We start from the raw sequence: 27,192 nt of genomic DNA on the forward strand, positions 1-27,192 counted from the left end.
CATGCAAGTTTTCATTTACTTTCCCCATTTCACACAGTATGCACTGAGTTGAAAAGCACGGAGCAAGGGCCAAAAGTCTCTAAAAAAATAAATGACGGGATCAATTTTCGAACTCATTTGAGATCATGACCATTAAAGTCAGGGTGTGAAGTTTCATTTCTCTAACTAAAATAGTTTTTAGGACCCGTGAAGATCCGGGGTAGAATAGGTCTTCAGCACCCATGCTTGCCTTAAAAGGCGACTATGCTTGTCGTAAGAGGCTCTAACGGGATCGGGTGGTCAGGCACGGTGACTTGGTTGATGCATGTCATCGACCCTCATGATATTAATCACTGGATTGTCTGGTCCAGACTCGATTATTTACGAACCGCCGTCATATAGCTGAAATATTGCTGAGTGCGGCGTTAAACAACCAACCAACCAACCAACCAAATAGTTTTTAGAAACTTTGTCCCCTTTCAGAAGCGACGGACAGACGGATGAACTCCGTTCCTACATCCTCTGCCCTACTCCGTGACGGGGGATAATTAGCTTTCCGATGAGCCGTAACATGTCCATTCAAGAGACGGCATTAAGCTCCTTATTAAAGCCACTTTTTCTTGAAGGCACTGCTCCGAATTTCAGCACAATCACAAAGACTCAGACTCGCGCACAAAGCAAGGTATTTGATGAGAGTTACAACATTCAAGGCCTTAGTAATTTAATCTTTCAAAGGTTTTATGTAGTCATGCGTGTGTGGCATGGTTCGCTCGCCTGTCAAACTGAAATGCTATGACGTCATGATACAAGAGATGAATCAAGCGGCCAAAGATGAAACAAGCGAAAGAAACAATCTCGTTTCTTGATCGCTGCTATGCATATACTAGGCCAATAAATGAACAGATACTGTTTTTGTGATTGATAAACGTGCTTTTATTGGATCAACAAAAATTGTACATTTTCACCATGGAGTGCTTTTCATAGTCAAAGACGAGACGACCCCACGTTCAAAAGGCATAAGGAGAACACTAAGTGTGTTCCACGCAAGGTTGAGTCACGACAATAGGAGATCCAGAAGCGGGTCCTTTGACCTTCTTCCTTCAACTTTTACGATATAACTGACCAATAGCGACAAGAATATAACTTATTTGACAGCCAGAATAAGAGCCGGTAACAATTTTAATCAACAATCCACAAATCGTAAATATCAACACTTACTGTTTAATCTCTGCCTCTGTTATAATGGCTGTGTACATGTGAGCGAGAACTGCGATAAGGCGCGCGTGCGTGTTTGCACTAAATCTAGAGATATGACAGCGACCAGTAAATAATCGTATCTGGACTAGACCATCCAGTGATTGATGCTATCACCCAAGTCATCTACCTTCATCTTCTTCTACTTGCTGGGACAGATGCTTAAATGACTCAATGATGTAAAATATATCTCAGGGTGCAACATTAAATTAACACGGATACTTTGTATTAGTGACTGACCATTTGGTTTTTAATTCGTCACGTCATGGGCGTATATATAGTCATAGCCGAATATGGTACAATATACATTATACTGTGTTTCAGTCATTATAATGGCAAGACTGTGCCCTGTTTTTTCAAATCCGTCTTGAAGACATTTTTTATCTTTAATAGGTCACAGGAAATACAACTCTGTACTTGAAGCGAACTCCTAAATTGATCGGGACAAATTTTCTATAGATACATGTACGATACACTGCAGTTAACCAAGTTCCACATACTACGTATGGTTTACTTGTATATATTATCAATCAAAAGGTTTTTACCAAATGTCCCTTTCTATGTCTCATAATTACTATTTTCATCCATCATAGGCTGCATTGTGTATGTTTTCCATATTAACCAGTCGGAAAACGTTGTTGTTGCTAGAAGACTGCGATTTCCTTCCACTATTCTGTCAGGGCGACATTTTGGTTCAGACCATTTCATCATCAATGTCATTGTTCAACATAGAACACGTTACATTTTGCATTTTGTGAGCGCAGTTATCATAGCTCGGGAGATTATCGGCAAAAGAATTAGTGATGTCCGTAACGCTGGGTTGAAATCAGTGTCTTTCACTGATGGCCCTGTGGGTTATGAATTTTGGTGTGCCGCACCACAACTATGCTCGTTGATTTCATGATTATGGAAATGGTTTTTGGTTCTGTCACAAATGTTTCATCAAAGTGGTAAACGTCGTATGGGGGTCGTTAAGTTAAAAGCGTGAATGATTTTGAAGCTAAAATTGCCCATTATATACAAAAACATTTAAAATGTTAATGCCATGAAGATAAATACTTAATCTATCAACCACAAAACTTCACACCGTCATTTGTAACACATCACAGTGTAACAGATTGGACTTGGAGATATCAGCTGCAAAGCGTGACACATCGCATGCCTTCCCGTTATTGCTGTGGGAAGATGAATGAAGACAATATTAACTATTTTCGTAATGAATAGTTCGAAACATCTGGCACAACTTCACATAGGCTGTCCCAATACCATCACCGCAACATGAAACACGTGAGCCCCTCAACATACTTGAAAGACATTTCATCATGTTATCTTAAAAAAGCCAACTTTGAGGAATGTATTATACTTCCATGACACCATTTCGTTTTTAAGTGTCAACAAAATCAGGAAAAGCGCTATCGCGTCAAAGATCTTGTCCACCAGCATTAGATTGTCTGGTCAAGACTCGATTGTTTACAGTCAGCCGTCATATGGCAGTACTCCTGTGCGGCTTGGCAAGAAACACTTACATTTGTCTGCAGTGACGGGTGCTAACGGTCGAGCTGGAGATGCTTACCCTTTGCGAACACATGACCACATTCTAGCTCCGTTGTCTCCATCCTCCTCAAAGTTAAACCATTCAACGTGTTAACAGATACTGAGGCAATTCACTAACATATTAAGTCTACAAGTCATAATGCAGCAAAACATTGAAAATATGCAACAATTTGTTTTGTTCATTATATGATGACGGCGCCGTCACTGCACATTGCGATAACCACAACTACGATTCCAACGTTTTATCTTATCATTCTCATTCATTTTCATAAACAAAAGCAATTCAAGGCAGCAATATATTCAGAGCAACAGATACGAAAGACAAATGTTCCAAAGTCCAAAGTCGCATTACCATACCGATAACATATTGAATTCATAACATCATTTGTAAGCATTGATATTTGGCAGCCAAAATAGGTTTTAAAATATGACTTGCCACGGTTTTGTGACTCCAATCAAGGCTTCCCTCGACGAGTTTTAAATGACATGGTTACATTACGGAACAAACGCAACTGACATGTTTATGGCGACATCAAATGGATCAAGACAGCCAATTCCATTTCATTTTTGGGTAACAATGACTGCAGCCAATGTTTTGGTTTTTTTCAATAATGTTGCAGCCATATATGACGTACGACAGGACAAATGTTGGTGTCATTGGTGTGAACGCTTTGCCATGTTCAGCTGTCCTACGATACCAGAGGGAACGATGTTTATCCGTCAGACAAGGTGGCTTATTGGAGGTCCGGCGAGCTAAATATTGCTCACACATCAGTGTTTGTGTCTGGTGTACCGGTGTTTCTCCTTTCTGTTCGAACGTAGTCATCTCTACATCAACCGTCACCATTAGGACAAAGCCAATTTGTTGTCAGCCATTATTGTAGAGTACGATTACATCACAACCAGAGAAATCGCTGTAACACAGGGACCTTTGTATCAAGTGAAATTAACAAAAACAGTAAGTATTACTTAATATTTTGTTGTGTAGCACTCAGTGAGATAAGTGAAAGGATATGTCCGCGCTAACAGCTCAATCAGACATGGCTTACATCGGCAAATGGATTACTGCATAAAAGTGATTGCAGGCAGAGTTTGTTTGTTATTGAGTCAATCGGACCCTAATTAACATAATGGATAATCTTTAAAATAAGCTTCGATTCCGTGTAGCGCGTTTCAATGAACGACGTATTTATCTGCAACAAACCAAAGCAGATGTTCGTCTGGTGGATCAGACACATTTGTTGTTTTTATTGATTGTTTTGACACAGAATATCGTTTTGGTAGCAATAATACAATAACACGTCAAAACATCCAGCTTGCATCTGAAAAATGTGTTGTTTTCTTATGTTAAGCAAAGAATCAAGACAATGGCGTGATTCCTTATACGAAACAAATTACAAGAATGTACAACAATGTATAAACAGCACGTTTTAACTGATTGATGCTTAGATACTAAATTAAAGTATATGTGTGTAGATAACATCATAAATATAACATATCAACACGAGGTTCATCTGCTGCACAAATGGTCTTCAGATGCCATTGTCATTGGAAATATCACATGCCCCTCACATTAATTCAAAGTGCAAGTGTCACTATTGAAGACATTTAATACATCTTGACTTATACCGGTCACGTGTAACTTACTGTTAACTCTGCATAATTTACTGGAATACATGAAATTTGAATTATCAATATATCGATCGCACATGACCAACCTTGTGATGTTTGGCCTCCTGATGATTTATTTATTCGCGTTTACGAGAAGGTATAAAATCAAACGAAACCATGGATTCGGCATCGGCATTTCTCGTGTTTTCTTACAGCAATGGATATTTACTATGTGTTGATACTATTCAACACTCAAGATTTTTTCAGTGCGTTACCCATGAGCGAAGTGCTGGATGCATCACGTCCTACATGAACAACCAAAACTATTTGTCACAATACATTTAAATATCGGTTTTCTTCAATCGACCAGATTTATTCTTTTCTGAAGGCATTGGTTCCATGTTTATCCGGTGTGCATCAGTTTCAGATTGTGCTACGCCTTGTCGACAAGCTCGTTTCATTTGATCATATCCTTTTTTAAGTACTTCCAATGTTCGGCGTCGAAAGCTCCCAGAAAATGTAATATACACAATGAACTTGATTGCAAAGTTGATAATATACACAACATAAAACACCTGATTCCATTTAGCAATTTGAGGATTTTTTAACCCATGGATGGTCATTGCGGTTCTGAGGATCATAACAGGAAGATTACTCATTACTGTCAAGATAACAACAGGAAATACTATCTTCGTTACATGTGCCGAAGTTTGTGATCCCGTCCTTCCGTTTTGATTCTGATGAGAAAACAATTCCACTGAAGCAGAGATGCGATAATACTCACAACCTCTGATCATAATGAGAGCTGTTAAGATGACGATGACTCCATATGGAATTATAGCAATCACGAAGGTGTCAATTTTGCTCAAATTTTCAAAATGAAGTCGGAGTTCCTTCCAAGGCATGCATTGCAAAATGCCATAAAATTTATCGGGTCCAAAGAAATACACAACATATGAATAACACGCCACTGCAACAACGGCCATGAAGGACATAACTAATTTTGCTCTAAATGGTGTACACATGGTGCTTTTTTGCATAGGCCAGTAAACTCCAATAAATTTTTCCACAACAAGAGCTACGAGATACCAGATAGACAAAAATGTAAACACATAGTTGAGAAATGTCATGAACTGGCATAATCCATCTTGGATGATAATAGGTACCTTATAATATCCATATAATGGAGTAAGAAACGATGTCCACAAAAAGCCAGTGTCGGTAATGGCAAGCGCAGCTAAATATTGAACCGACGACACTTTCTTTAAGCGGGTTCGTGTGAAAATCACGTAAGCAAGCACATTCCCAATTGTTCCCATGGTTAGGATCACAGGATATCCGTAGAACTGGAACTGAAGGAGCGTGGCCATCATGGGATCCATGGTTGGTATCCTCCTGAATCTCGGTGTGGGTCTTCTGCTTGTACTATTCAAGTCGAAACTCAGCATCCCATCAGAGACGTTTCCATTCACATAGCCGAAGTTCTCATTGTCCAGTTCCAGATCCATGGTCACAGACTCAGGTGTTAACGTCATGCTGCTGAACGACCAAGTTACAGATTGTCATATCAGTATAACGATGGAGTCACACAATGACAGGATCACTTGGAAAATGCTTACCGCTCCTGAGAATAAAGAAAAAAATCATCGTCAGTTATAACTGTCTTTGAGCTTGATAATATAACTAGATTGTAAGTTGGCCAATATGGCTTTTATTAATCAAAATTTTATCCTAAGAAGCTTTCACTAAATAGATTTGAATGCGCTTAGTACATTGTATTAGGAGCAAACTTGATTACCTACTGGTGGAAATGGTTTTTAACATATTTACAGGATATTATACGATCTTCAATTTACTTTCACGGTTATTATGTCCATAGTGAAATAATTTTCAGTTTGTCCGAGGTTACCGAGGCACGTGTTGTTCTTCGATTCTTTTCAGAACATTTTAGGGAATAACTTAGTTTCTACCTTTGCAGTTTTGTATTTGTAATTTGTGTTTTGTCAAATGAGGGGGATTTGTCCTAGTGTGAAGCTACATCCTAAATTCTTCGGTCATCTCTGTGAACTGGCTTACTTCATTCAGCGAACAAGATAATCCGCTGCATATGCATATTTAAATGAGACATCTTTGTCTGCAGAACTACTTCAGCATATTATAATAAAGTGATACAGTAATGTACGGTTATAACGAACTGAAAGGGACTACTAATTTTAGTTCCTTATAACCGTAGTTCGTTATAAGCATATATACAGCATAACTACAGCAAATAGTCGGGACCAAAAAAGTAAGTTCGTTATATCCGTTAGTTCGTTATAAGCGTGTTCGTTATAACCGTAGTTTACTGTAAATTGAAATTACTTCGGTTTGTTTTTCTGTGTCATCGTATGCAAAAACTATGTTCTTGTGGTGGAAACACGAACGAATGAATGAAGCGAAAGGAGTCAGGGTTCACCATCAGCCAAGCAAATGCCCAGAACAACAGAAAAGTGACATGTGGTCTTTTGGAAATTAAAAAGAGTCCAATTTTATTGTCACAGCTAATCTTTCTGCTGTCACACATGTGCGGTCAAAAACACTATGAGTGATTAGTTGACGAGGCGCAAGGCAATATGTCATCATTAGGGTTTCTTTTCCTGTACAAAGATATTATTAGTGACATCCCAATAGGACATACAAGAGGCCTATTAATGCCCACTGGGATTCGTGTCATGGCTAGGAGAGTGTGTTTAATCCTCGATAAATGTACCGTCGACAACAGCCTTGAAAATGATACATAACACTTTGTATTGGATATAAAATCGTTATTCCATATGTTATTCCTTAAAACAAGAGTAGTAGCTTAGTGGTTGGTAGTGATGGCTTGTTGAGCTTAAGACTCGAGGTCGAATCTCAACACTTACGCGATGTCTGAAGCCCATTCATGGAGTGGTCCGCCGTAATATGTTTGGTTGGAATAATGCTAAAAACTGGCGTCATACTCATTTCAGTAATTTTCATGGCTATTAACTATTTAGTCAGAACTTTGAGATTGGTTTCAAACGTTAAAGAGTTCAAGATTTAAATCATAAAGGATGGCAAAAAAGTGAAGTGCTTTAAATCATTCCTTGTCAGATTCGGATGAAATTCTGGACCATATGTCTTGAACGGGTATGATAACACATCCGGACGTACCTACATTTAAAGAATCCATATTCGATAACTGATCAAAAGAAATAAATGTTACATTCCACATTGATACCACCAAATAATATTTCCTTAGAGATCATCCTCATCGTACAATAGATATTATTATTGCCTTGAAGCATTACCACGGTCATGGCTTGGTATTACCCCAAGGGGACGTCTGTATCGGGTTTGATGATCAAAACATCGCAAAGAGAAGTACTTCAGGAAATTCAATGATAGATAGATAGACATTCTTTATTTCCTCCAGATATTGAAGATACATATCATATATGATATTATGTATAATTACAGAGCTGTACAGTAGTACAATTTAACAATATTATGAGAAATGATAACTGCAAAATGCATGACAATCAAGCATTCTTATAACTGTTTTGTAACAGATACAGCCATTTCCTACAGTATCATGACACAATAACCATAAGGTCACCCCATAGACTTTGAGATAAAGGGCTAACACACTCAGGCATACCGCCAAGTAGTACAGACAGGATAATATCATCGTCCTCACTACATAGTCTTGCAAATGTAGAGACATCTATCACATCACAAATGATTTCAAATAGTTCATTTCTTTCATTCATATTCAATGTACAATACAAAAAGACATGCTTAATAATATCATGAGCTACAATTCTACATCGACATTCCCTAGATTCTATATTTAGGCATCCCAGCCGTACAAGATGAGACAGGTTTGGAACTGTTCAGTACGTTCAAGTGCAAGCAGCCAGAGTCTGTGTTCTTTATCATTACGTATAGTAGCGAAACACATCTATTTAAGTTAAGTCTAGATAGCAGCTTAGAGCATACAGCTTCCTGGTCTGCAAAAACAATCCTTTCCTTAACAATATCAGACCATGCCTTTTGACTTGGGAAGCTACATTTAATTAGATAATCTTCTATTTCTTCATAGAGATTGCATTTTTTGACAAGTCTAAGCATGTTATATACAGGTGACAAAGCACATCGTTTTCTGAAGTTATCCAACGCTATTTCGTATCTAAACTGCCCAAGGCGAGTAATGAATACCTTTTTAAAAACATAGCTGTAACTGGACCGGCATAGTTTTCCAAGAAGTAACAGTGACTGTTTGTCAATAAAGGATTGGCGATATATCAAGCCCAAGTTGTCCACAGCAACAGTACCTGATGTACATTTTGGAAGGCCCTGTATTTTTCTACTGAAATAACGTTCAATAACTTCAAGCATATCGTATTCTTTGAGGGTTAATAGTCCCCAGACATTACATCCATAGAGCCCGCATGGGAGTATCACTCGTTCCCAGATCCTTTTTGCTGGGTTCATGCGTCCAAACTTTAGTCCAGTATCATTATTACTATTGATTAACATTTTTAACTTTTCACAAGCTAATTGTGTTCATTCTAAGGAAGACTTATTCGAGCTAATCCTGACACCTGCATATATTATAGATTGCTGAAGTGGAACACACATACTGCCCAAGTACAGTGATTGAGAGCGGGTAAATTTACGCTGCACATCAAATATTAGAACAGCGCTTTTCGTGACATTGTACCATTTATATGCATACTGATTTACAACATTGAGAAGATCTTGAAAGCCTGTTGCTGAGCTACTAAACAGTGTTGTATCATCTGCCAAGAGCTGGCCTGGAGTATGTGCCCACGGCAGATTTAGCCCTTGCTTAGAGCGTTCCAGCTCACATAACAGATCATTTATATACAATGTAAAGAGCCAAGCAGATATAACTCTGCCTTGACCAACTCCTTGGCGTACATGAAACAAGTCTGATCTATAGCCTGCAAAGCTGACATAGGAGTACATAGACATATAAGAGCTACGTAGTATTCGCCATGTTTTACCCGTGATACCAAGGTTATAAAGTTTTAGAAAAAGTCCATCTAGCCATACCCTGTCGCAGGCTTTTTCATTATCTAAAAATGCACAGTGGAATGGAGAACTTCTTTCATTGTAATATGCTATTGCTTCTAATAGAGTGAGTTCCGCAGTGTCTGCACCTGCATTCTTGCGAAAGCCAAATTGGAGAAGATGTGGGAAATTACCCAGGATTCGATTCTGTTGAGTATGAGCCTTTCCAAAAGTTTACCAAAAGCAGATGTCATAGTTATTCCCCTGTAATTAGCAGGATCCGCCTTGCTTTTACCATGACCTTTATCAATTAGGAGGATCTGACCTATGTTGTACTCACAAGGTATATATTCATAGTGCACAATTGCATTGAATAAAACCAATGAGATGGTGATGAATAGATCAATGTGAGCACATGGGTACCACGGTACTGTTGAATTCAAGACGACGTGAGACATCATTACTGTATACTCTATGATTATCTTTTATCATATCGTCTAGGCCTTCTAACATGCCGAACCGTAAACATGGTTTCAATGATGTAGTTTAGAAGCATCACAAGTGATGAATTGGCAGTTGTGTACCACTGTGTGTGATAAAGTGCATTTGAAGTTTTATTATTCTACGGTTAATACTTTATGTAGCAATGGTGCAACATCAACCTCTTTATGAATAACTCATAAAGCATTTGTTGTGTTACTCTCACCCAGATAATATTTGTGTAACGTGACTATACCAGGTGCCATAGCCTACTCGTAGACTATTAACTCGAACGCCGTCACGAATGAGCTTATTTGTCAACAGCCATGAAATATCCCCTCTACATGTTCACGTACAGAGTGTTTCTTAACATCATACCTAGCCTAATTACAAACTGGAAATACCAACCTATTCACTTACAAGAGGTTTTGAGAAAATTTATCTAAAACATAAACGATGGACTCGTGAAAGGTTCCCATTGTTGATCGGTAGTACCCTTCTAAGCATCTCTTCTGTAGCAGGCTAAGATCAATCCCCTTAAAAACTCACTCTAGAGCCTAGGTTCAGATCATTCCCCTCTACTAGGCCCAAAACACTCACTCTCCGTAGGGCTCAAATTACTCCCGTACATTGTTACAGTATTCTACATTTTTGGCATACAGTTGTGAAGCTTCTGATGTCCATGTGGCCTCTTTCTCACTTGAAAAGGTAGTAGGATTATATCGACATACATATTCTTTGTGGTCAGTCGGTAGTTGTGCATGAAATTATCTGTATACATTGCTTTAGAATTAACATGTGACATCAATCGCTCAATGAACAACATACATTCTTCGTTGTAGACAGTTGTTAGTTGTGCATGAAATGGTATGTATACATTACTTTTGAATTAACATGTGACATCAATCGCTCAATGAACAACATACATATTCGTTGTAGGCAGTCGGTGGTTGTGCATGAAATGATATGTATATATTACTTTGGAATTAACATGTGGCATCAATCGCTCAATGAACAACAACAAACTTGAACAAGTGTAGAAATGTAAGTTATATTTGCCACAGACAACCCACGTTGCGAAATCATTATTGTATTGCATGATCCAAGATGCCCAAACTAACGCCAGTTTCACTTGACATGGATATAGCATTGTACATGAGATATAGCATTAATTTTAATTAAGAAAATATAGTGTATCTGGCGTTGATGATACAACGTATTTATACAATAGTTTTTTTATTATAATTTGTCCAAACCAAAAAAATATGAATATCAAAACTCATCATCACTTGTCAAAATGTCACCAGATAGGAGCTGTCAAAGAAAAACTAGGATTTTAACCAAGTCTGATCGTCTTTGACATAGAATACAAGAACAGGTTCACTTCCTACGCCAGCGTGAAAGGATTACCATCAGAGGACGAAAGGATTAAAACCCCTAAAACTATTCTATCTACATGGTATTAAACATTCACCAACCATTTTCTCTAATAATAAACTGTGACCTAAGGTATCACCAACCACCAATACTAGTATGTTCATTGGGCCATTGCCAAAATAGCATGCCCTAAAGAGATCCGGTCTACATGGTAAATATTAGAAAAACACTTTCTGAAATGAGTCCACCACCACACTTTTCTTATTATTTCTTACAAAAACAAGACAAGTGGGGTGTGGGGACATGTTTTACTTTGAGTGACGACTTGTCCATGTCAGGACATGTCTGGAAGTCATATATAAAAAACAGAGCAGCCACAGAACTTCTATAAATTTCTAAAAACCAAACATGAAATCATATCAATAAGAAAATAGAAATCTTATCAATACTAAAATTCACAATAGATATGTGTACCCTACTCACATAGATTAGCCCCAAAGAGGGAAAGGAAAGCCGAAACTGCTTCGGCAAAAAGCGACCTCTTAAGCACAGAAAGCAACAACAACAAAAACGCAGAAGTAGTAAAATCGTAAATATCTGTTAGAGGTTTTTCCAACGTCCATAAACACTTAATACCAAAAACCAATGGATCAGAAGGAGGGAATGGGGTTCTACTGAAATTTGGCGAATAGACGGACAAAAACACAACCATGAGAAAGCCTGGCGCCGAAACACATCAACATGACATGCAAGTACAACATCACTTGTTGGGTTCTAAAAACGTTGGGTTCTTATTTGCATACCATCACAATATTAGAGCAAGTCAACAGCGAAAACATGCCACGACTGACGGAAGTCCAACGCAACAACGCCAACGACCACGTTTTACCGCGTAGCCCAAAGCACCATCACACGACTGTAGAACCGTTATCAGTCATCAATCCAGTTCCGTTCGACCACGTATCACTACTAGAAAACAGATTAATACGGCTACGTCACTTACGTGAAAGAACCACCACGGCCACTTTTACAACTACGGCAATACCAGGATTTCGTAGGATATCAGCCTGGATAGTGAGAAACCGTTTACGCGCTGAAGATCTTCGCACTAGACGACCAGTTCGAGGTGTCATATTGACGGCCCTGCATTGTCGGTTGCGACGTCAATGGTGTCAAGGTCACAAGGTATGGCCACAACTGCAATGGGGACAAGTTTGGTTTAGTGACGAATCATTGTCTTGTGTTACTCCTCCCTCGTGCGGATAGTAGGCGTCGTGTTTTCAGGTGACATGGGGAACTTTATGCACGAAACTGCATACAGGAAGTGACCAGATTTGGTGGCGGTAGTGTGATGATGTGGACGGAAGCATCTCCTAGTAGAACAGTCTCAACGCAAGTTCTGGGGAATTTAACGGCACAGCGTTACACGTAGCCAGGGTTGGTGAACATTCTCCAGGCCACAATTCGCAATCTGATTGCTTCCATGGGACGACGATGCCAGTCAGTTTTGTATTCTAATAGTGGCCATGCAAGATATTCATAACAGATGACCTTCACATTGAAAATTGACTGTTCCATGTGTGCCATATGGAACCTGGGTCAATGACAATGGTGTGTGTCAGTTTTCAAAAATCGATTACAATCTCTTCATTATTTATAAAATATACATCTAAAATCACTTTTGCCTTTCTACATCAATAGAGTCGAACATTATCTTGCTTTCAGTATATTGCGATCCTCCAGTACGAATACTAAATTCCGAATTGAGATATTTCTGATGTATTAATGTACTATTCGTAATTTAGTCACTTTGTAAAGGTTGGACAAATAAACATGTGGTGATACGGATCCTCGAAATCCTGACCACATGTACAGGGCGGCTCAAGATGTATATGTCTGAGAAAGCGAAAGTATTTCATATATAGCACAGTAATATAGTCGAAGATACAAAATCATATAATAGTTTAATGAAAGAGTAACGGAAACAATTATGCAATCAACCACGGACATTTGAAATAGTATAGGGGAGTGACTTGAGCCGTGGGAGTGATTTAGGTCTACGAGGGTGGAGTGCTCTGAGCCTTGGGGGAGAGTGATCTCAATCCACGCTGAAAACAAGCAAGAGTATTCTTAGCCTAGGCCCAAGTCACGTGTTCATCAATTCTCCTCTTGTGTAAATAATTCTGTGTGAGAATTTGAATTGACAATTGAGTAATTTGATATCCTTCGTACTTTTTCTATATTGCCAAAACCTTTGTCTCCAATCTATGTAATTATTTAGCTTCGTTTCCCATTTTCCGCACACTACTGGTGGCTTTACTGAAGTAACAAGATTATCACAGGACATTCCAGAACATTCACCCGAATAAGTAAGTCATAGCAGGGATTGCTTATGTTAAGTAATAAAGTGTTGATAAAAATAGTTATGTGAATAGTATAACTCCATGATTTGCGTATATTTAGGCTCAGTCGATTGTAATCTAGTATTGTGGCCTGTGTATGATACATTTATTTAATTTCGGTAAATGGCATAAGTCCTTGTGAGTTGCATATGTGTTGAACGTAAAATATTCCCTTCTGATACCAGTAATTGATTATGAAATCTGGGTATTTGAACTTATCATTCAGCCCAAGTGGTTGTGTTAATTCCTAATGTATTTTGAAGCATGCATCCAGAGTGTCTTTCCATTAAGGATTGTCAACCTGATTTTTTAAAAGTCCACCCTCTTGGGTATTTCCACATTAGATTCATTCTTTTAATCTTATCCTTCCTATTATTCCATTTAAATCTAATAAATACTTCGTTTATCTCTTTAATAAATGATGTAGGAGAGTTTGGAAGAGACATTGGAACGTGATCATGAACTTGTGTTGAATAGAACGTACAAGTTTATGGATAACAACTTCTGGTTTATTGCATATAGCGACGTTTCCATGTAGATTCTTACACCGCCATCAAGCTCCACCATAAAGTTCGACGTTTTTCTTGCTTATTTGCCAATTTCTAGAATGCCTATAAAGCATTTATAAACTTTTGGGTTTTTTGCCAATTAAGTTACGTTTCGTTTTCTCCAATTTCTGATGTTTACCACCAAAAGACCTGTTAAATGTGAACTAAGTTTAATTCCTAATACTTCAAAATAAATCTCTAAAAAATCTGTAAAAAGTGTTTCACGTGTTCATATCTTCGTTAAGAGAGGCATCAGAGCCTTCTAGAAATATGTCTGTATCGTCGGCATATTGTCGCTGTTTAAGTATTGTTTTATTTAAGGTAATCCCATGTACATTGTAATTTGAGCTTATCGTAATACCTAATATCTTAGCTACAAAAAAATAAGGTGGCAGTGGATCTTCTTTTCTACAGCCCCTTTCGTTTTCAGAAAAAGTTGACAGGTGTCCATTTTGTATAATACAAGAGGTGGCATTTGATATTATAACCGAATTTAATGTTATCTAACACCAACATTATGATACGCTTGAAAAGTGAATCGAACGCTTTTTCGGGGTTTATTTGTAGGAACAAACCTCGCTTCTTTTTCCTTTAACTTTCAAACAAAATATCATACAATAGTCTAATATGTTTTACATATGCATCAACCGAAAATAAATCCGACCTGATTATCATGAATTAGAACATTTAAGGTTTGTTTCATTCTATTTGTTCTGCAAGCATTTAATAGCGATATGGGTCGCCAGTTTTTCAGCAGGCGTCTGTATTTATTTGGCTTCGGGATACATGTAATAACTCCTCTGTTAATGATTATCGAAATAGAATTACTTTTGGAGGTTTCTCTGATGTATCTGTAATATCCATTTTCAGTCTGTTTTCCGACACCTGTACCATATTCTCTACTGTCGCCATTTTCTACCGAGTCAATCGTTGAGACAAATGTTCAAATTTGCATTATCAGTAAAAAGTAGAAAGTCGTCCAAATATATCTCACAGATAATAGTTGACCTTGTGTGTAACATCCAGTGTTCACTGGTGTAATTTATGCTTCCTGTTTGACTGACTATTCTAAGTATAAGGGTCAGTTTGTATTTGACAGGAGGGCGCCATATTGCTTTCTCTGAAAAACTGGAGTTTTTAAAATGAAATGAGAGTGACATAATCTGGACATGTTTTATCCAATCGCCTGTCATATTCTGTGACTTAGTCATGTTTCTTAATGTAGATAATCCATGCAATTTGTTCATTGTTTTAAAAGAGCTTAAAAATGTTTAAGGGAAATATATCTCCTTTCACTAAAGTTAACCGGTATACATTTTGTAAGAATAAACTATTGTGCATTGAGCGATTATCTCCTTTAGCTATAGGCGTAGTATAGAGCTTTATCACGCGTGACCTTGCAATGCAGTACATCGTATCTTATTCAAGTTGTATCACTGAGAGTGAGTGATTATCTCCCTTACCCGAATAGCTCCATTGCGCACTACCTTTGCAATGTATCGTATGTTATTCAGGCAGCATGGCATCAACACGATTAAATACTACTTCTATAAATCATGACTTTGTTTTAAAAATAACACATGTAAAACAACGGGTTTGATATGAGAAATGTCTAATTAGTTTTCTTCATAATCACATGTATGGTGCTTGCTGCGCTTGGTTGAGCACAGTTTCAAGTAGTTCACTGTATGTAAAGTATGGTTTATTGTATTGACAGTTGTGTTAACTTCCGGCAGAGATTATACACCCGTATAAGTTCTTTGCTTCTGGAGACATTGGAAATAAACAGGTTGGTATGTAGTTTGCAATTATTGTCATAAAAAAAATACGGTTGCATGTTATATTCACGATGTTTGTGTTGAACACAGTAACTTTCTTCTACACATACTTCAAACCCGAAGTAATCACAACACAAACCCCGTTAACCAAACGGAACCATACACATGAGTAATGAGTGAGTGAGTTGGGTTTAACGCCGCTTTAAATAGTATTCCACTTATATCACTGCGTGTCAGTTTTATGTTGGAGGAAAGCCCGCAGTGAGAGCCACGAGCACGGGTATAGTGCTGACTACATAATTAGGCGAACCAGGATTATATTCGAACACACTGTTATAGGTTTCTTGCGTGCCCAAGGGGCACAACTCTGCATAGGGAATTGCAGCGCCTTAGGCGATTAGGCCAACCGCGCCCCCGTACACAACTGTAAGAAACTATAATACAACAAAGATGTTTTCGATGAGATATGTATTGCGTAACATTCCATGAAGAAACAGTGGCAGTATTACACTAACTACACTATAACAAACTGCAAAATATATCCACAATAAGACCAAAACACACAGGTACATTCAACATACAAAGAAGCTACATTATGGTACAGTTTATTGTAAAACAAGTGTATTATAATGATTTAGAAACGATATGAGAATTGGGCAAAAGTATGGTATTGTTGTACATACATGAAATTGTTTTAGAATTGTAGATATGATAACAGATCTTGGAAATTGTTTCTGAATAACTGTTGTTAAAAATTATTGAGAACTGTTCCTTTTAACAGAGTGTACCAAATTCTTTATCATGATTGAGGATTATTTGTGTTTCTCTTTCTTGGTCTGTATTTGATGCAAGACAGTGCATTATGTTGCTCATCTTCTAAGACGTCACATGTTTCACAGAGACGTTGTTCCAATGGGTTTAGGTTTTTTTGTATATCCACCAGTTTCACTTTTTAGTTTGTGATTACTTAAACGACGTTTTGAGAAATGTGACCTTTGACCTTGTTTTTACAGTATGTAAAATAATTCTCAATATTCATAGATCACTTAACCAACCTGTTCTTGACTTGCTGTTGGATGATTGGAAATCCCTTAATGAATGCGTGAACATATTTTGAAATTTGGATTGAAGTTTATTTCAATGGATGCATTTATTTGTGTTTACTATTTCAAAATTTTGTTTTATTTAACCCAGCCACCATTTTGAAAAGAAAGAGTAATATTTGCTGCCAAAGCATGTTTAAGAATGACATTGGTTGTGTTATCTATACAGGACTTGTAGTCAATTATTTTTTTATATTATTGGTACTTATAGTGGGTATGTACCAAGTTCTGTCTGAGGCCCAGGCCCAGTTACGTGTTTTCTTGCCTTGACGTCTTTAAGCTGACCATTTAAAGACATTGCTTCTTTTATTGTGCTTTCAAAAGATAACTACATTAACAACAACCAATTTGAACTTTACACTAATCCTATCCTCCTAGTCCTTACACTCCCTTCCTCTGCATATATGGCGGGGAACAATTGATGCACTGAAGCAATCTCCAATTGTTTGGATATAACCATTGGTAGGAGAGAGCTCGCGAAACACGTCAACGGGTATTCATGCGCCACCGAAAGTCAAAAGCTTAGGAAGTTATTTAATTGCATATCTTGTATTTTGTCATATATATAGATAGTATGTTGACAACATGGTAAACAATCTGGATGACGATCTTTCTCCTCGACTGGGGTTTTATTTCATTCACGTGATATGAGTGTTGTGAGTAAAACCCAAAAGTGGGAGGAAGATATGGGTGGGTGGTATGTACACATCTGACTACGTCACTTGACAACAAATAATAATATTTAATTATGATTATACTTATAGTTACACAGAAGAATGTACATCTGCTTCTGCAGCAGAGGAGAATATTCTATCCAATCCTATACAGGGTGACAAATATTTCAATTATTAGGTGTTTATCACAAGTATTTTAGTCCATTTAACACTCTGTCAGAGCGCATTTTCGCATTAACCTATTTTCTCACTTCCGTATGATAACAGTTAATCGATAAAGAAAGCTGGTGTATATATCTAGTAGGTCTTCATGTCGATCAGACAGATTCTAAAACATTCCAGAACAGGGCTGGCATTGGATGTCCACAAGATCTACATGCTCTATCCACGTTGCTGATCCGACAGTAGAAGGTCAAAACTCATAAAACGAAATTCAAGTTTACACACCAGATGTATAAAATTAATTCCTTTTCACACACATCGACACATGCATTAGCCAATAAAACAGCTATCTGAATGACATATGTGCGCAATGGCTAATGAACACGAAGGGGCTGACGCCTGCTCGATTCCAAAAGGAACTATTTGTTGAAACGTTCGGAAACACATTTGTTTGAATAAGCTAGAAATATTTACACATGAAACACCAAAGATGGCCAAGTGGTAATCGCACCGCAGTGTTTTGTGATAAGTGTTTGCGCATGCTGTCATGAAAGATTCCGTGGAATGACATGAATTATTAGTGAGGATGAAATTAGCTAACCACGCAACATCGGGTAGAAATTAATCTCTCGTTTAGTTTACGATGAAACTTGACAATTCACCTATCTCAAACCCGTTTGGATTCCGGCGCATAAATGTCGAAAGAGGTTACCTGTTCATGTATCGTTTTGGTAGACTTGGTGTCACACCGCGACAGTGTGGGGCGATGCTCACGATATCACCCGATTCGTGGGGATTCCGGGCTGCTCCTCAGCAACCTATGATGATCACAGGACGAGAGTTAATGGATCGGACGGTGTGTCTCAGTGATGGCAGGATGATATCTGTACGGCATGGATCTTTGCTCATAATATGAACAACGCTATATCACAGCCACCAGCAAACAATCGAGTCTGGGACAGGCAAACCAAAGGCTGATGGCAAGAGCAGCAATTCAAAACATTGTACAGGATTATGCAAAGAGATTACACATTATACCGAATAGTCATTAATATGTAACACATAATGGGGTTATGGGAGCTATTTTTATCTGGAATTTCCCAAAGAGGTATTGTTATAGACCTGAAATATTTGTTGCTTATTATTGTGATATGCATCTCGTGAACAACAACTAATTCATGAGTACCACTACCACACCTGTGTAACTAAGCAGTTACATCACGGGTGTGGTAGTGAAGGTTATAATAACAGGGGTATAACATGGATTCAAATCTACAACCACCAGATCCTGGCTTTATACGAAATCAGTACAGAAGTGAACATCGCTAAGAATGTATACGTGTATTATGTGGTTCCTCCCTGATACCATATGACTATGTTGCAATGACCCATTGTTTTAATGCTGAGATTGACAGTAATCACATCATGATATTTGTTTGATGCTGAGATTGACAGTAATCACATCCTGATATTTGTTTACATTTGTTTGTTCTCTATGTCGTAACTGTTTCTGTGTTGTGTGTTGATTTTGGGTCGTGTGTCAAAATAATGTTATATCTTATGGCTGTACTAATCCATTATCATGTACCCTTTGAAATTCAAATCCTCTTGGCGTGCAAGAAACTTATGGTCGTGGGTTCGAATTCCAGATTCGCTCTGATAATCTGTCTAGGTTTGTCCAGGCATATCTCGATACGATGGCAAGGAAAGTGTGATAGTTAAGTTGTAGAGTTGGTAAGAAATGTGTTTGTCTACAAAACACAATAACAATAACGGATAAATGGTTGATGAACGAATTCGCGTTGATGAATTCCTGTTATTACTCGTCATTCCAAGACGATGAAGACGAATGCACCCCATCCTGTATCATGTTCTATGTGTTCAAGGTCGTGGCTATAGACTGACGATAGCTGTACATGACTGAGGTCAGAATATGAGGGCAAAATGTTCAGTGGTGTTTATATTCCCCAGTTTGTGAACTAGAAAAGTGTAGCAGCTTGCATTACATGCGAAGCAGCGGAAATCCTTTGACTACTCTCTTCCCTGTTCCCGATCCACCAAGGAGCTTATGCGCGCCAGAAACCTATGATCACGGGTTTGAATCCCCGTTCGTCCCGATTATGATTCTAGGTTTGTCAGCACCATCCCGTGCTCGCGGTAAACGTCTGAGACCTGCATCACTTTGGGCTTTCCTCCCACATTAAGCTGACACGCCGTGATATAACTGGAATACTGTCCAAAGCGGCGTTAAACCCAATTTCCCCACTCACTCCAACAAGGGGGAAAACTAGGGTGTCGATTAGATGAATACTAACATAAACATCTGATGCGATCCCAAGTAAGTTCAACATACATTAGCATTGACATCTTTGTAGAAAGATTAACACCGTGTAACTGAATTGGATATTGGTGGTTACAAGTTAATCATACAGAGGTCAAACATGAATCCTACCTGTTAAAATATGTGAAACTGTATTGGTTCTTGCAGGACTGGCTTTTGGTTCTGTGACTTACTGAACAGGATTGAATACCGTGTTAATAGTGTCGGTGACAAACTAGTTTACAGAAAAGATTACCCTGGAAATCAATTACAAATCGCGTCTTCATCGCAGTTTGTATGCGTACAAGCCAGTGATCGCAAAACTATAATTGTGTCTCTGCAGAGACTACCGGAGAACGGTCCCTGTCCATTAAGTAAATGCGAACCGGAAACAGGAGCTCAAGTAAGATGCGATTGAAAACCATGGATCGATACAATGACAGCTGGTGACCAAAACGGATTAATAGTCCAGGTAAATACTTAGGCCATTTATGTTGCCAAATGAAGTGCAAAGCGCCTGGTTATCATGAAACATGCATGAGTACAAACTTCGATTGTGATTGAGGCGATATTGTACACTATTTAGTACATTAGCAGATCCGCGGCATTAAACACCCATCCAGCTGGGAAACACAAGGATATTGTTTAGCGTGATTGTAACTGTTTAACACTCCAATTCACAGTCACAGAATAATCACTAAATCAGCTATGTTCTTTCTGTTGTTGTTATTTTCAATAACATTACATTTACACTACATTGTATGATGCACAATTGCTTTTTCCACTAGTCTCTACACAATGTACACTTACGCAATGGACATTAATACTACGTTAGACTACAATCCTAGTGAATACCGGTTTAAAGATTCCATTTAGTACGGAAATAAACAGGAGACATACATTGTGTCCTGTTCACTGTAGTATGAATCCCATGAATTGAATTACTTCTGAAGGTCAATGGGCAGGCGTTGTCTGGCTCCTACCAAACCACCGACATGGTGTCATCATTCATCATTAAAGAAGCCAAGAATTGTAGAGTATTGCCGAGCATGTATTCAGCAATTAATTATTGACATTCGTGTATCTAAATGGGTGTATATAATAACTGAACGGGACCACATATATGCACACTTGAACTACAATATAGAGCATTAGGATTCTGGTGAGAAAAGAATTATTACAAACAAGAGGTAAATGCAGGAGGTTGGAATGCTAATCAGGATAGGACTTCTGTAAACCAAAAAGAAGGCACCGCTCGATCACGGAGAAGCATCACATACTATATGTGAAAGAGAATAGAAAAATTCCAGTGAAGTCCATCGTACATAGTCGCTGCCGATCTGACTACGCCTCAGTGACGTGTCGGAGTTGGGAATCCATGTCGCCATTCAAGTGAAATAATTTGAATGCGACGTTAAACCCCATTTCACCTCACCCTACCTCGAGGACAAAATAATAGATTACAACCGCATCGGATAGCTAAAGAGTAACTAGAAAATTACACAACAAATACACAAACATTACATCAATTTAGTCGTCGAACATGAACATATCAGGATTTATACAATTTCGAACATCTGAACTGAACAATAAATGGCATTTCTTCAAATAAACTGGTTTTATACTGAGCACAGCGTATCATAGAAATATGACAGACAAACTATGAAGCAGGGGACGGATATGATCGAAATTACGGCATCTCCAGACAGATCTCCCTCCGATGGATTGATGGTACTGACTGAGGGCGTCTACGCAATGATGACTGAGACTGAGACGGAGACTGGCTCGCCTAATTGAGTTTAACTTCAGAAAATATTAACTTTACTGAACCGGTAAATCAATTGATGTTACGCAACCTATTTGCTTTGAATTTAGGAAGTATACTCTATTCGTTAGAGGAAAACCAGATCGTCTCCCAGTAACTGTGACACAGAAACAGTCGATTGAAGCAACCCTACACTCCATCTACTGTGATATATTATATCTTTAACCAACCAGAAACGGTATCGGAGGTGTAACTGTGTCTCGCCATCGCGCAAATCTTAGTGAGAGCGTGAATGTGACCACGACAGGGCAGAGCGAATACACACAACTTGCTGGGCTTCATTCGACTGATCGTCAAATTAAAGCTGTCAAGGATACGCATGTATTCAAATGTACACAGTGAAAGTATCTCATAATGGTATGCCGTATTCAGCTTGGTAAAGAATGTGACATTGTGGAAGTAGATATATTTCTTCTTATTTCAATCTCATTGAGCCAAACGACAATGTATTTTAACTGTTTCGCATCCTATTTAATCCACATGGGTCTTTTTCTCTTGAGTTGTCCGTTAAATATATATACATTAATTCGTTAAATTTCATGTACTCAACTTTTGACTAAGTTGATTTGATGTAACGGTCATACGCTCTCCATATACGTGGGCAAACAAAGATGTTCCAATCAATCAGTAAATCAATCTTTCACATGTATTTAATATCACTTAGAGAAACAGGAAAATTACCGTATGCCTAAAACCCATTGCTCAATATAATCTCAACCTTTCTTCAATCAACCTAGATTTACATCGTTTGTTCTTCCCGATGATAAATAGATTATTTAATTGTGTTCAAATTAACTACAAAGGGAACAAGGCTATAGCCAAGAAAAAGAAAAAATACCGTCAAGACACGTATTTATTAACGTCGTAATAAAAGGACACAACATGTTTGTTCTCAATGTCGCTTGGGGGTGTTAAAAATAACACAACACTTGTTATATCCGAGAATTAGTTATCGACCCAGAAAAAGAAATTTGTGATGAAAATGATAATTGTAAGGATCAAGGTAGCATTTGCAGAAAGAAGGTTATTGGGTCCGGTAATGTTTGCGCACGCTTTGGGCATCCATTGATTTCACCCAAACCATCCTGTGGCCGCCTACTTCGAGTCACTATATCATTATGGAAAAGATGCTTTCACGTAGTCATTTCCTTATATGGTAAAACACATATAAACAGATCAATTAAACGTTCAACTGGTTAATGTAAAGGTTGTATTGCCTGACGTAAATCTAGAAATGCCATTGCAGTGGTTCACTGAAACGACAATTCCTTTTCGTGAGGCAGTTAATTGCTTCTTAGCCTCTGTGATTCCCGAAAATCCACAGGGTGAAAATATATTTGTGGTCTTCAGAAAGATTAACCTATTTTCAATACATCTGTTGATTGTCTCGTTTATTCTCATTACCGACTTGACATTGAGAGTTATCCAGCCAATCGATTGACATACGGTACAGCGATTTCATTTCCAGTCACTATCGGTTTTGCATACACAATAAATTCATGTCTCGGGTTAAATGATACTAGTATATGACAGAATGTTATTAGTTAATCGGTAAGAGCCACGTTTCAACAGTCTAAGCTGTATATATGAATTTCCAAAATGTTATCGAATATGTCATAATAGTACATGTATACTGAAAACTATTAAATCCGTATGACATCTACACTCAGTTTGTCGAAGTGAAACAGTCAGAGTGAATTTCAGCCTTTCAGAGTTGTTTTGTTTGTTTGTTGTTTAACGCCGCACTCAACAATATGCCAGCTTTATGACGGTGGTCTGTAAACAATCGAGTCTGGACCAGACAATCCAGTGATTAACATCATGAGCATTGATCCACGCAATAGGGATACGATGACATACATCAACCAAGTCAGCGAGCCTGACCATCCGATCCCTTTAGTCGCCTCTTTAGACAAGCATAGTCATTGGTGTTCTACCCCGGATCTTCACGGGTCAGTTGAGTTAATTACATTTAGTAAAGGTATCTGAAACTTAAAAGTTAAAATATGCGACGTTCTCACAATAAGTTTAGTTGTGCCTTCCAATCAGAGTCAGCGATTACATTGAAGGAGAGCCTCTTGGTTTAATTTCATTTATCACTGTTTTTTTTAAACCAAAGTATATAAATAATAAGGAGCCGATTTCGCCTCGAAATAGTATCCGTAATTGCTGAGTGTGGAAGTTCTGTTTTCGCTTTGTGCCGTTTTGCTGATATGCCGTCTCGGCTATCACCCTTATTGAATGGTTTTTAACTTTTATTTCGAAAACGAAATATTTACTTACTGACTGATGGATGGATTTGCCATATAAATATTGATCGCTATATCATCTGAACTATAAATACGGATCAAGGAATTCAATTAGTTCAACCAAAACCCTAGCTCCGACAGCATACTCAGTCTTGACAACCTGTTGACGGGACATCGTGTAAGACATCAATAGGACATCGGGAATTATTTAGACAATCAAGTAGAGGTCATCCAATGTACCTGCTTCGTCTGACTCCAACTACCGCAACCCAATGATTTTAACAACCAGTTTTAGGGTTTTCACTTGAGCTTATTGTGACGCTTTACATTCACTTGCCCGGCACACACTTTGGGCCGTGTCTTCTCTGTGCATATTTCCATGATTTACACGACATCGCTATTGATCCAGTCAGCATCTCATTCTTGTGAAAGTGCGGGAGGATCACCTGCCTTGTCCCTTATGCCTTATACACCCGTGTTTATAGTTTGGAACAAGTTTAATGGGTAGTGATAATCCAAGTGATGGGTCTTGTCACTGTTAGATAATGATGTGCACTGGAAACACCATTCGAGATGTTCATACTGACCTGCATTTATCTACTTTCTATTGTTCTATCTCAATCTCTTGTCTCATTGTACTCCTGGCGTTGTGTGAGAAACCATTTCCGATTGAAAGATAAGATGAGATCAAGCGCTGACCTCGCTTTGTCTTTGAAAACGCCTTGTCTAAGAAAAATAATCAGATCAGTATTCACTGCAGGCCCTTTAAGATGTTACGTATGTGTGACCGAGAAAGGATTGCTTCATTTCGCTTCGAGTTCACTCGAATCATTTGTTCCCACGTATTTTTTTGTAATTTCTTTCGACTGTACTCTTTTTAAAATGTCAATATCAATGACATTTTCGTATGAATAACGTTAATGGATTTAATTCGTGTTTTCAAAGTTAAAGATTATTTCTGGATAGATTAAACAAGCATGTGATGATCGTAAAAGACAAAGCAAAACAAGACCAAACATGATAACAGAACTACATTAACTCATGTGATTCATCATATTTCTATAAATGCATGGGCACTTTATTATGACTTTAATGGGAATATATTATGCAAATTTAATCACAAAAAATACGTTAAGAAGTAAACGATATACCTGTATTCCATTTATTTATTTAATCATTAAGGCATGATTCATGCAAGGAGCTTTTCCATATACTCTAAGGATAGGACATTTAGGCAAGAAAACAAGGTAGAGTTTTAAACTCTTGACAGGGCGATTGTGACCATTAAATCTTGTTTGATACGTCCAAGGCTGTTTTCCCTTCTCGCGATAGTCAACGCTATGATTTGTTTCATCAGACCCATTGCAAGAAACTATAACACCAATCGATAATATTGATGTGGATGCGCCATCTTGATTGACAGGCATAATAGAACAATGTTACCAAGGATACGTTTGATCATGGGGGAGGTAATTTGAACAATGTCATGTCGTCAAACTATTGCGACGTTGCTCAAAGAGTGTACTTTATCGCATGATAAAGTACTGTCGACCCCACTGATCTTTTAACTGAGCAACTTAGAAATAAAGATTGAGGGTCACAACAAACATTCCACAAGCTAGTTTGACAAGTGGGATGATTACACCTATTCAATAGTCAGATTTTCCTTTTATGCCGAGCAATATTTAGTGTATACATTTCACAACTTTTGATGTACGATTGAGCACGCTTTTCTACGAAGATTTTTAACATCATGCAACTCTTGATCGCGAAGTTGTTTGAACTAGGTAACTGTATTCAAGGCCTCAGTAAAGATTTCAAAAAGGTTTATGGTAGATATGTACAGGACATTTCCAAATTTTGACTCATCAGTGACTAAATTTATGTCCGATGCAATTTCCTATTTTGACTTGCACCATGTGTCCCCGTCTTTTCCGGGCGATACGCGAACACCTGGTATCATCAGTATTAGATAGTGGTTCACACACTTATGTTTGTGATATAGTCGGAATTTACATCGGATAATAGTATAACATGAATACCTGTATATTGACATGCAACCCACTACTGATTTAAAGTCTATCTGAACATCTGATCATTCGCAATGAGAGGTCAATACTGTGGGGAAGTTCACAGGTGGCTGTCTTAATATCTTATCTATGTGACAACAGGGAGGGGCATTTTTTGGCGTTGATAGATATCGACAAAGAAGCGTTCAGTACATAACAGCTCATCTAATACAGTCACATCTGTATTTGTCACATTAGAAAATTGGAATTCTCTGTCTCATTGTACAGACTCATGTATCTATAACGACAGTTGACAATCATGTCATCATGTCATAAATTCATTTCCCAGAACATGAATGACCACACCATGAAAACTAAGGCTACACTTGTGCATCACCATGGATCTGTATACAGTGGTGCTGAAGTAGCAGCTGTAACAAGCAGATGCTGTTTTACCAGGGAGATCAGCAATTTCATACCGACCAAAAGCAACAACATTTGCACCTGGAAGTCACCTGCTGACATACACATCATACATGTAGTGTTTTGAAACAAAACGGATGCATTCCTTTTCTTTACCAGCTCTCGTACCATGGAACACAGAAAAACATTATCAACCAGCCTTTCTTTAATAAAGTATTGCATAGAATACACACTGAGAATAGAATAATAAGATAAGTACATACCATGTTAGGAAGCCAATAAATATTCCCAAGCAAAACTAAGACCACGGTAATTTCTTCCGGTATCGGCGACAATCAGACTACAGACTGTGATATCAGCCCAAGATGGTTCTGCGCATATGCGTGTTAGGCTTGCCGTGTGGT

The 27,192-nt window shown here is 38.1% G+C and overlaps 1 protein-coding gene across 2 annotated transcripts; it reads right to left on the minus strand.

The window, feature by feature from the left end:
• Positions 1–903: 903 nt before the first annotated feature.
• On the minus strand, positions 904–27,192 carry LOC124152954 (P2Y purinoceptor 1-like). 2 transcript variants are annotated; one of them, XM_048384589.1, is made up of 3 exons: positions 27,052–27,192; positions 18,675–18,780; positions 904–6,022 (listed from the first exon to the last, which is right to left on the minus strand). In XM_048384589.1, exon 3 carries the CDS (start codon positions 5,931–5,933, stop codon positions 4,740–4,742), a length of 1,194 nt encoding a protein of 397 aa, XP_048240546.1. In that variant the 5' UTR covers positions 5,934–6,022; positions 18,675–18,780; positions 27,052–27,192; the 3' UTR covers positions 904–4,739. The 2 variants fall into 2 exon arrangements, with proteins under 2 accessions (XP_048240546.1, XP_046382002.1); XM_046526046.2 differs by lacking the exon at positions 18,675–18,780.

The sequence above is a fragment of the Haliotis rufescens genome, unplaced genomic scaffold (genome assembly GCF_023055435.1).
Source record: "Haliotis rufescens isolate VD_foot unplaced genomic scaffold, xgHalRufe1.0.p SCAF_5, whole genome shotgun sequence".
In the NCBI taxonomy this organism is placed as follows: domain Eukaryota; kingdom Metazoa; phylum Mollusca; class Gastropoda; order Lepetellida; family Haliotidae; genus Haliotis; species Haliotis rufescens.

Coding starts and splice junctions, on each gene's coding strand:
- LOC124152954 (XM_046526046.2), bottom strand. CDS start 5,933: ATGACGTTAACACCTGAGTCTGTGACCATGGATCTGGAACTGGACAAT.